This window comes from Blennius ocellaris (assembly GCF_963422515.1).
Source record: "Blennius ocellaris genome assembly, chromosome: 9".
Taxonomy (NCBI): Eukaryota; Metazoa; Chordata; class Actinopteri; order Blenniiformes; family Blenniidae; genus Blennius; species Blennius ocellaris.
In genome coordinates this window covers 15464233-15476255 of record NC_137658.1, presented here as the reverse complement: position 1 = coordinate 15476255, position 12023 = coordinate 15464233, and the positions used below count along the sequence as shown (strand labels likewise).

Here is a 12023-nt window from a genome sequence, read left to right as displayed (position 1 = left end):
TTACACGAGCCACAGTATACCTGATTGGCTATCAAATCCTCTTTCCATAAAATGGCAGCAAAAACCCAAATGACCTTTAATCATGTAAAAACTTATGTAAGAGACTTTTTTGGTGTCACACACACACAGAGGCAGGAGATTAAGTTGATTATCTCTGAATGACAAAACAACTGTGAGCTGATGTTATTAGTACATTTGCTTTGCTGGAAGGTTATTAGAATTTATCATTAGTTGTATTTGTACGTTTGTGGGCTTGCATACGGCGCACGGGACTGCTGCTGTTTTTCATCTTGTCCCTGATTATTCGGATGCTCACTTAAATAGTTTCATGTGAATAATAACAAATTAGCAAGTTCACAGACTTATTTCTTGACCCAGATATTCTTTTCTTTTTGGTTTAAGGATTATCTGCCGTTATGCAGTCCCCAGGGACAGCAGGAACAAAACAGGATATTAAAGGGAATGTTTTCAGCCAGATTCAAGCTGTGAGCTTTGCAGTTAATGGTCAGCAGGACACCAGAGCACCCCGTGTGCTTTTTATATTTTTCTCTTATTTAAACGGGAACGGGGAGCATGTTTATGAGGAAAACTCACTGCATTTCATGTTCCACCTACCAGTTGCATAAGTGAGGCCCCAAACCTCCTGGCCATACACATCCGTCTTGTTCCAGACCAGCCTGTGGACCAGACCAGGCCCGGCGGGGTACCAGCGCTGGTACAGCCTCCCTTGGACGGAGGCGCGGACGTGCACTTTGGACAGGCCGCCCAGCGGGGAGACGGGGGACGACGGGGAGGGGGGTGTGAGCAGGATCCGCAGCAGGGACAGGTAGCCTGCGGCACGCGTGCTCAAGTAGTTGAGCTTCACGAAGGCTCCTGGGATAGAAACCTCCTCCTGCACCGCCTGAGGAGAACAAGATGGAGCGCAGGGTGAGAAATACAGGTGACAATGAGAGGATGGATGAGACATGGACGTGAGAAAAGGAAAGGTGTTTTATGATTACTTTATATTTGTGTTATGAGCTTGTGTAATACATGCTATGTGGGGGGGGGGGGGGATTTGCAGCACAGAGAGAGGAGGTGGAATAAAATAAAATCTGTAGTTATGCCTGTCACTATAGAGGGCTAAATACTAAATGCTAAATAAACGAACCACATACTGCTTAGTGACCCTGAGAGGCTGTGGCTCCCCTGGGGGGCACCAGAGAGCTTGAGGAGAGACATCAGGACAATCTAAGGGGGGGTTCAGGGAAATGCCTTTTCCCAGGTTATCTGTTTTCTTTTCATTTTTAAGATGAAATCATGACAAAACAATTGGAATGTGAAACTATACGTTGCTTTTTAGAAATGAAACCGTAAGAATCTAACAAGCCCAAGAAGATGCTTTTGCATTAAAATTAACATTGATATATCTTAATGCAACAAATACAAGGACGTCAGGCATTCCAATAAACAAAAAATATGACTTGCCCTGTGGTTCAAGCTCTGTGAGGGTTTCATCCTCCTACATTTTGAAAACCAAGGGCTTAATTCACTGATTTATTTCCATAAAAAAAAAAAAAAAAAATCTTCAACACAAACAAATCCAGGACGTAAAAAAAAAAAGAGAAAACAAATTTAATTTCCCAGCCAAGGTGAACACGTGTGGATGACTAAGCTCATTGAAACACCTTTTCTGTTCTCTCCATAAATTTACTCGCTGGCTAATTTTCCTGAGGTGTTATCATGGGCACAAAATGTCCCGTCATTCATTTTGAAGATCTTGTCACAACAATCTCACCTGATGCTGTTGATTCAGCTCAGACTATAAAGCGAACATGGAGTACTTGCGAATACAAATAAGTATGTCTTCAGGTGATGCTGTCAGCTTTCCTACATTCACAATGGACTGTGTGACTGTAGCACATGCTGGATTTGACATTTATGTTCTGCGACATATCAACTGTTGGCTTTGTGTGTTTATACGCTGACAAAGTAGATGGAGCACCTACGAGGTCAAGATGAGGTTCTGTTTATTGGAAGAAGACCTTTGGAGTTACATTAGGAGGTAAATATATAATCACAAGTCTGACCTCCACATTTGGCAACCAGGCAACTCATTTGCCTCTGTGGTGAAGAAGTATATGAATAGCACTAATTTGCATGTAGTTCATTTTGGAATTTGCATGATACAAATATGACGAGAAGTGAATTTACAAAAGCCAGTAAGACCCAGGACGGTTTGTTGCCGAGCTGCTAAAAAAAACGAACTGTGTGTCTTGGCTTCATTCTTCCTGACACACAAAGCAGCATGCTGCTCCTTTTCATACAGGTTTTAGTCATGTCAGTGGTGGCTCTGTCAGCAGCGAGAGGAATGAAAAAGTTTTGAACAGACATTTATGGCCCCGAGCAATGAAATCCTACTGACTTTGGTGATCTCCTCACTTCTGCAGATCCCCCATCAGGTTGACATTTTTGTCTTTCAGTAAAATGTCACAACAACTTTTACATGGGAAGCCGTGAAGAAATGTGCAAGAGTTCCGAGTCGTACCGCACAATGACTTTAGAACCAAAAACACATTCAGGAATACAAGCTCCCTTCAGTATGAACGGTGAAAACATCGCTTTTATTCTCCATTTTTCTCTGACAGACAATTACTTCCTAGATTGATTGGGTAATTGTAATGCCTACAAATTTTTACAAACTAGAGGAAATTGTTGAAATGTATTCAGTTAGAGAAAGATTCTCAACAAAATAAAACCAAAAATGGACTTTTTTTTTTTTTTTTTACACCTTTGCTTATAAAATAAATAATTCAACAAATATAAAAATGAGTCATTTTGATTTGAAAATCAAAGTAATTCATCTGCTCAGCCTAATCCGTCTGTTTGTCCGACCATTTGCATATATTAAAATACCTGCAGCTCAGGCACAGCGGCGCCTTTCTCTGCACACGCTCCGGTGTATCTGGGAAGAGGGTAGGGCAGCACCAGTGGATAGGGACTCAGAACGTTTCTGACGTCACATTTAGGAGTCTTCGCTTCCTCCCTGGACATGATCACTTGATCCAGAACCAGGAAGTTGTTGTTGGGGGTCCATACGGTGCGTGTCTGTTGGACGAAGGGGGGCCGCTGGAACAGCAGCGTGACAGACATGGCGCCCAAGGTCACCAGGTCAAAACTGGAAATGAATAAGATGATTTCAGTTTGAGAGAAAAAAAAAAAAAAAGAATAAGGAAGGCATTTCTGTATGAATGCACAGGTTTGTACCTCCCATCCTGTCTGCTGATGGTATAACCGTACTCTGGGTGCTGCGGGAAGGTGATGTTAACTCCAACCAGAGGAGAGCCGTCCTGCAGCGCGACGCTGCCTCGGATCACCGCCACCCGACTGCCACAATGAAGAGCGAGAGAGATGAGAATGCGGCAGATTTACAATGATGGAGAACGTAATCACTGTTTGAGGAGAGAGGCATATTGTGAAGCGCTAACCACACGACCTTGTGCGTGAAGAGAAAGCTGCTGCATTTATTCTGCTCAGCGCAATCCTCTTGTTTAGTGCAGAGAAATCTGCCAGCGATTGCCAGGATACAAGGAACATAAATATAGCTTCGCCCACAGTAAAACCTTTCAACACCTTGTCATGTAAAAAACAAAACTTGCACATCATTTTTATATTACAGTGACAGCGGTACCTACAGGAAAAGAGGCCTGGATTTCATTTTTACTTTAAATAGGCCGCAAACCTGCAAAGACATCTCAACCAATCTGAAAGATTCATTTTGATTTTGCAGGTAAGGTGTGAAATATGTTTAAATCTGGAATAACGTCAGTAGTTGTCAAATAAGGACAGATTCATACAGACAGATGTGGTGCACACACACACACACACACACACACACACACACACACACACACACACACACACACACACACACACACACACACACACACACACACACACACACACACACGCTCATTGATGGAGTGTGTTACTCCAGATGAGGGATAAATGAAGGACGGCGAGACTTCTTCGGGTGACTGCATCGCCCTGTTTGTTACTCCAACTCTGAAAGCCACCATTGATTTCTTTTCTGATAAAATGGCCACATAATTAATTTATTTGTTTATTCTATGAGTGAACCAGCGAAGGGAGACAGAGAGAGAGAGAGAGAGAGAGAGAGAAATCACTCCCATTTTTCAGGAGAGGCATCCCCTCTTTGTTTTCTGAACCAACTTTCTGGGTCATAGTGATGCTGGTGAGATGTATTTCCGCATTGAGATGGCAGTGAGTGGGTAATGAAAAATTTATGGTGACACCTTTATAACTGGTGTAAGTGAATGACACATTAAGCATTAATATGCACCGAACAAATACTGTGTGGTAGTCTGACACTGATACCGGAGGACATGACGGTGTAGCTGCTGATCTCTGGAGTAAGACAGAGGACTGGGACGCATGTGCAGGCCTAATTGACACACGCTCACATGCACACATACAATGAACAAATATCAGGCCACTGCACAATGTAATTCATTAATACAGATGCCTTTGTACTGTTATCTACCACTCATTCAACACACTATATGGCAGGACAATTCAAGGACACACAAACACACGCGAGACAAACACGGGAAGGAATTCGAAAACACGCACGGAGGCGCACAAAGGGATGCAAAGAGTAAACAGGCACATACCTGGTATCAAAGGGCACGTCTCCGGGGAGAGTGTGTGTGGCCGCCTTGCCAAGGAGGAAGCGTATGCGGCGGTAGAAGCTGTGTGTGTGTGTGCCAGTGAGTGAAGAGGGCGCGGCGGGGGGCAGGGGGCTCTGCTGCAGCAGGGCCAGCGGGTCAGCCGAGCCATGACACAGCGGGTCAGAGCCACAGCTCAGTTGCTCGCAGCAGTCGGGATCCACGCAGTCCATCAGGCCGTCTGAAATTTAAAAAAAACAACAAAAAAAAACCGAGTGAGAAAAAGTGAGAGAAATGCAAACTCAAGTGTTATGCATTCAGACGAAGGCAGAGCCACCGAAGGAGTTGGATGTTTATAAGGTAATTGACTTTATAGAGGTAATATAAGCACGACATTAACATCTTCATACATAGTTCATTAATGCTTTAATAGAGTTAAGTGAAAAGTCAAGGTGCTGAGAGCACATTTGAATTCCAACAGCCAAGATACTGTATGTACCTGCAGAGGAAAAGAAATGATAGTGATGGGGGAAAAAAACTGCAAGAGTGATGGAGTACACAACAATAGTGTACATGCATCATCATCATCACCGTGGGTATCAATCAAATGAAATTTATTCACAGCCGTCACCATACAATTACAGCATTCGCTCCCGTGAATCCGACTGGAAGCGCCCGCATTATTTGAACGTGATCCACAGAAGTCCGGAGTAAACAATGAGCCACAGATACAAACCGAGGCGGGAGGTAATAGGAGCCAGGCTGGCATTTGTGTTTCCTATTTCAAGCCTGTTTCTGAAAAGGCAGGAAACAGTGCTGACATTTAAATGCATCTGACCACAGAGCAGCGAGCCAAAGGCCAACAATATTCTATTATAACCTACTCCTACAAAAGGCAGCACCGCACAATGGTTGATTTCCATAAGATTCACTACGAACTTGAAAGCGCACCATTAATTGAATTTCAAATATCATTGTCATTAAAGGAGTACACAGGTTTGTAAGTCATTATGCAACTGCGGTTGTTAAACGCTGTGCACAAAGCAGCACGGTGGAAATGTAGATTTTCAATCTATTTAAGTTAATATAAATATGTATGCACTTGTGAGTCCACCACTCAAACGTGGAGCATAAATTAAGCTTTTTTCTAGTGAAAGCACAATGCAATTTTTTTTCTATTCTTTTTTTTTTCCCCTCTCGTGCAGGCAGAACATTTGAAGCTCCTTCTTCAAAGTTCCTCTTTATTCTCTGATTACTCCTGATAGCATCTCTCCATCTCTGTCTATCTACAGAGACAAAAAGATTGCTGTTAAAGAGGGCTATGAGAGCCCACCGTATATCTGCCAATTAAGGGAGATAGCTGAATTGTGTGGCGGAAAATTATGGTATTTGAAACGCTGTGCCGAGGTGGAAGCATGGAAAGATAAGCGATGTCTAAATGGACTTCATAAGGCTCTGCCGGCAAGTCTTCCCTTAGCATAGCACATCTGATGACGTTTATCATAATTCATGTGGCTTTTTAATACAATAAGTCGCAGAGTAAGAGTTGCAATCTATTTTACATATACTGCCATATACAGGATATGGAATAGCATATATAGTGCTGCATTCAGGTACTACTGAGGGACTCATAAGAGGAAAGAAATGCTCAGATTTTAAAGCAGCAGAGCCTGACGTGTCCTTTCTTATAGTCCCACTCTGGGTCAAGCTACATAAACACAGGATGCTACACCTCCCATAATGCAAATTAGCAGCACTTTCTGGCGCACTTTATGCAGACAGTTTGGTGTTGTGGGAAACACCCGTTTCTCTCCGAGAGCACCACAACAAGCTCAATATCACGGCATGGTTTGAATGGTCAGTCACAGAATACAAATATAATGTCAATATGACACTGAGCACAACCATGTTATATTATATTAATCAGGAAAGAGTATAGCAATGCCGGTTTGAATTAATCTTTATTGCAGACACATGTCCATATAAGACAAGTTTTAAGAAAGGATCCTAAATTAGCTATAGGTATCAGGGTTAGTTTGGACTAAGTGGGAAGGCTATGCAGCTTCATATTGCACCGATATTTAGATTTCACTCTAGTCTCAGTAGTTGTTTTTTTTCTTCTTTTTAAGTTGGAGGTCTTTATTGACCAACCTTATCATAATAGAGATTGCTGAAAAAGCCATTTATATTTCATATGTTGAGTCAAAAGCAGTTACAGTTATTGAAGTTTTCTCTCTGTGAAGCTTATTGTATTACGGGCTGTTTTCTGCCGTCTGTGTGTTGCTGTTTCATCTCAGTTATTTTAAAGCTGCGTTTTTCAGTTGTAATCAGTTCATAAATAATTTTTCAATCAGCTTATCCAGATTTTTGTGCATCTTGCAATTAATTCTAAGTCACGCTCCCACACAGCACATTCCTTGTGTCGAGTGATGTTTGGGTGAATTCATGTTAATAAGCATTATTAAGGTCTACAGACTGACACTCTTTTCTGAATGAGGTGGTCAGTCTAATTATCACTCATGGTTTTACATTCTTAATTTGCCATCATTAAAGTCACGCAAAATCCAGTGTTACATTGTGATACATATTATTTGTAATCTTTTTAACCAAATCTGGTCAAATAATATAAACTAAGAAAGCCTTTTCAGGGATTTACACATTTTTCCTCTGGCTATTTGACAACCTGACAGCTCTGTGCACACATTTTGATCACTTTCTAAATAAATGAGGCAGTTAAACGTGATGAAAGAGTTACTTTTATAAGTAACCAGTGACCCTTTATTTATAGCGACTCATAAATAACGCCACTGCTTTTTATAGAGGAAACTAGAGCCTGCGATCAACCACTGATTTTCATTAACTAGCACACAACACTACTGATAAGTGTGATGTTTGGGGATTAAACCGGAAATGCTCAGTTATTGTGAGATAGATTGGCTGTTTTTATGTTAGAGGTGCTGAAACAACATTGTTCATATAAGTAATTTCTATATGTACAGTGCATTTCAACACTATAACTATTAGTGGCAATGTGAATAATCTGAGGGATAATGAAGATGTCCTGACATGGTGGGTTCAGTGGTTAGCACTGTTGCCTCACAGCAAGAAAATCCCTGGTTTGTGTCTGGGCTTGAAGGCCTTTGTGTTTTACCGGGATGCATGTGGGTTTTCTCCCGTGTTTATAGGTGAAATAGCGACTCTAATAAAAGTGTCGATGTGAGTGTGTGCATCTGTCTCTCTGCGTTCACTTATTGTGAGCTGGGTTCAGCGCCCGACTCCTCATGACCCAAAGTTTGATAAAGCACAATACAAGATGGATCATTGGATGGATGAGCTGTCCATTGATTCATCTTCTATATCTGCTCTATCCGGGGAAGGTTTGTGAGGGAGTGAATCACATCTCAGGCAGCAGTCCAGAACAGCACAAACACACATTCACACATGTGACCACGATATTTAACCGAATAAGCACGTGAGTATCCAGAGAAAAGGCGAGCTCAGAATCAAATTATGTTCTTCTTGCTCACTTCTTTCAAGGTAAAAGCTAAACACGAGAGCAACATGCCGTGCTTGCATGATACTCATGTGCCGCCACACACCCCAATCACACTGTTCAGCAGCTTAGCTTAACAACAGTGGAAAAAGTCAGGTTGCCAAAGGTGAGAAATGATGCCTTCCAGCAGCTTTACAGTAAAAATCGCACTTTTTTGTTTTATACAAAAAAGAAAGAGGACAGATCTTGTCTTCAGGGAAGGTGATGTTGGAGACAAGTGGCATTTTCTATGAGTATTACATTGACATTTATGTAATAACAAATAAAATAAATAGTGGGTTGGCCTGTCAAATATACTGACGAAACCAACAATGTATTTGATAGTGTGACTGAATTAACAGTTTATGCTCCTCATATAGCATCCGCTAATTTATTTGTGTGACAGCCCTTTATTTCCTAATGGTCCGTAACAACATATTCATCACAATAAAAGATAATCCAATAATAGAGTACAGAAACCATCTCTGCCTACACTGCTGGCAGGCCACGGTCCCACTATGACTCCTTCTGCTCAGCCTCCATTTTACAGTCCCCACACATAGACGCAGGTTGGTTTTTTGTTTTGTTTTTCTTCTTCCTCTCACTGCATAGCTCTGAGGTTTTAATCCAGAATGAGGACCTGTAATTCAAGTTTGGAGCAGCCATCAACACCGAGCCTCTGAAGTGCAGGCTGAGGCTGTCACACAGGTTTGGTAAACAATGTACAGTAAAAAAAAAAAGGAGCTTCCAGAAAACAGTCAGTTCAAAAATAATCTGTATTTGTTTGAGGTTTCCTGTGGCTGTGTGCACTGATTCAAAATACTCATCACAGAATGTGAAAACAACAATAACATGCTTTCCCTCCAAACCAAAGCCAGGGTACCTTGTTTACAGTGATAGATTACGCCCATGGCTTGGCAGTTATGTCCATAATGGATATTTATCTGGAGTTTCAAAATTAATGGGTAAAGTTGAAAGCAACGTAATATTGCACTTTATTTTTAAAATGTAAAGTAATGTGTATTGGAAGCGAAGCGGGGCCAAAATGAAGGAGTGATCATGGCGAGCGGAGTCTGGTTTCTTGATCTGGAGATGAAGACACACATGTCTCACCTGCTGCCAGACACCTGATAACCAGACATGTTGAGAACTATTCTGCATGGTTTGCTGTATTTTGATTTGTGGAACATTCTCAGAGAGACTTTTATCCTGGCAGGTGGTATGCATATTAGACATTTAGCTGTGATAAGAGGAAAAACGCAGACAAACACACTCACAAAAATGAAGACATGCACGCACCCAAATACATATTCAATATAGTAATGACCAGCAAGACTCTACGGGAGGCTCAGCAGGACCGGGACAGCACGGAGTGATCAAGAGGAGGAACAATAGAGGCTGGAATTTTTTTTTCTTTGGTTCTTTTGGAGAAGAGAAACAGGAAGGAGAATTAATGGAACGGAATGTCTGCCGAGGAAACAGGAATAAAAGAGGCAAGAAAAGAGAAAAAAAAGATAGAAAATGATAGATGATGCGAGAATGTCACCTCCGTCGTTGTCTGTTCCATCACTGCAGTCAGTTTCCATGACAACGCTGCATCCAGGCCCACTCCATCCAGCCTGGCAAACGCAGCGCCAGCCGCTCTGCTCCAGGGTACAGCGTCCGTGCCCACTGCACAACCCCGGGCAGCCGTCTGAAAGGGGGTCCCATGTGCACAGGTACACACACACGCACACACGCACGCACACACACACACACACACACACACACACACACACACACACACACACACACACACACACACACACACGCACACACACGCGCACGCACGCACGCACACACACACACACAAAATTGTGTCACTCGTGAGGACATTAGAGGAGCAGAAGATTAAATGTAAACATAAAGATAAAAATTACCTTTCACTACGACATCCAAATCATGAGTAACTGGGAAGAAAGAGAAGGGAGAAAAAAAAGTGAGATTTGCGTGACTGATTATAAATGGAAATCATTCAAACGATGGTGACAACTCCCCCCCCCCCCCTCCCCCATTATTAATCATGCTCATCGAAATTTCACAAGATAGAAGTGAGCACTCCCACGTGCACCGGCGCACGAGCTCACCAATATTACAGTGCTCCCCCTCCCAGCCGGGCTGGCAGATGCAGGTCCCGTCATGGCACTGGCCGTGTTCTTCACAGCGAGGATGGCATGCTCTCTGGTCACATGCAGCGCCGATCCAACCCTCCTCGCACTGGCACTGGCCCTCTGAGCAAACACCATGAGCGCCACATGGCACCGGGCACAGCTCTGCCGAACAGGTGGGTGGATACATACGTGAGAAAAAAAAAAAAAAAGTGTGTAAGTGTGAGAGAAAGGGAGAATGAGAGGGAGGGGAACAGATGGAGGAATCGAGTGTTGTATGGGGGGAAAAAAAGCAGGCAAAAGAGGCACAAGGGACATTGGGAGCAGAAAAAAAAGAGAATTGAGGGTGAGCCATCGGATATAGGTGAGAGAAAAAAACAAGCCGTAAGAGAGGATAACCTCAGAGACTAAAAAGTCTACTTTCTCACAACACACAATCTTCCCACCTCTAATAGCTGAGCTCCCTGAAGGAGAAGAAGAGTGAATAGACTCATAATAACAGCCAAATGATTCGTATTTGCACCGCATATTTAAACTACAGGGACTCCAATTCAGCTCTATTATTCTTTTCTGACATTTTGATCAGATTTGGTGGGTATGCTAATGCCCACTCTTCCTTTGCATCTCTCCATCATTGTCTCTGTCAGCCTTTTCTTTATTGTATTCCTTTCTCTCCCTCTCTCTTGCAACATCCCTTTAAAATTCTCTGCCCCCCTCACTTTGTCTATTTCCTTTTCCTCGGCTCTCCCCGCCATCCAACTCTCACTCTCTCTGCAGAGGCAAAGCCTCATCCATCAGTAAAGAGAGCAAAGTGCTGGAGGCACACAAAGACTACTTATCCAGCTGCAGTAAAAAGTTATTTCAATTTAAATATACATAGCATGAAGAAGGGAGGAAAAAGTGGATTAAAGTTGGAGAATTTTTGAGCTCTCCATTAGAATTACATTAACTTAGCTATGCCTCAACAAGACCTGGACACAGAATGCTGCGGCTGTTTGATTAAAAGCCCAGCAGGTAGAGAGGAAGCCGCTCATATCTCAGATATTCAGCCACGGTCCATCATTATCATGGGCTATATCACTATAATAAGGTATGCATACACCTGAGAGCAGGTGCTAATGCCAATTGCTTGCAAATCATTGGCGTGCGAGGTAAAGCGGGTCCTTCTCGACGCCGGCATTAAGTTAGTGTGGCGGAAACGGAGAAAAGGCACTCTCATAATGGCTATTTTCCTCTCTGTCAGCTCACACGGCGGGGACAAGGACACTCTCCACTCTCTGTACCGCACCATACTGCACTGTATTTAAAGACGCCACGGTACACGTGTCAGAGTGGCACACTCGCCGCCTTTTCTTTGTGTTTCAGAGCCGGCGCAGCGGCTGTTAAGTGGGCAGAATTTTTTGAGGGGGGTATTGCTAAGACAGGTGGGTACAGATTTCGTGGCTATATTTAACAACCGCTTATTAACTAATACGTCCTGTTCAGGTACACTGTAACTACCACCAAGCTTTTAAATGTCAAGCTGAATGTGCCTCAGAGTTGCAGTCTCTAAAAGGCCTCACAGCGAGGGAAGAACAGAGGGTGTGTTATTTTTTTTCTTCCTCGCTGGCATTTTTTTCTCTCCTTCATTTAGCTGATGGGAATGTGTGTGTCCGAATGTGTGAATCTATGTGTGTG

General features: G+C 42.8%; 1 protein-coding gene across 1 annotated transcript in view; it reads right to left on the bottom strand.

The window, feature by feature from the left end:
- Window positions 1–12023, bottom strand: part of tenm1 (teneurin transmembrane protein 1) — a gene marked incomplete at both ends in the record, with an annotated part of 191939 nt that overhangs the window by 69989 nt on the left and 109927 nt on the right. The window contains 7 exons of the mRNA XM_080501719.1: window positions 616–901; window positions 2896–3157; window positions 3247–3366; window positions 4674–4908; window positions 9746–9892; window positions 10119–10148; window positions 10326–10511. Coding sequence (XP_080357845.1) covers window positions 616–901; window positions 2896–3157; window positions 3247–3366; window positions 4674–4908; window positions 9746–9892; window positions 10119–10148; window positions 10326–10511 — 1266 coding nt within the window. The remainder of the gene's footprint in view (window positions 1–615; window positions 902–2895; window positions 3158–3246; window positions 3367–4673; window positions 4909–9745; window positions 9893–10118; window positions 10149–10325; window positions 10512–12023) is intronic.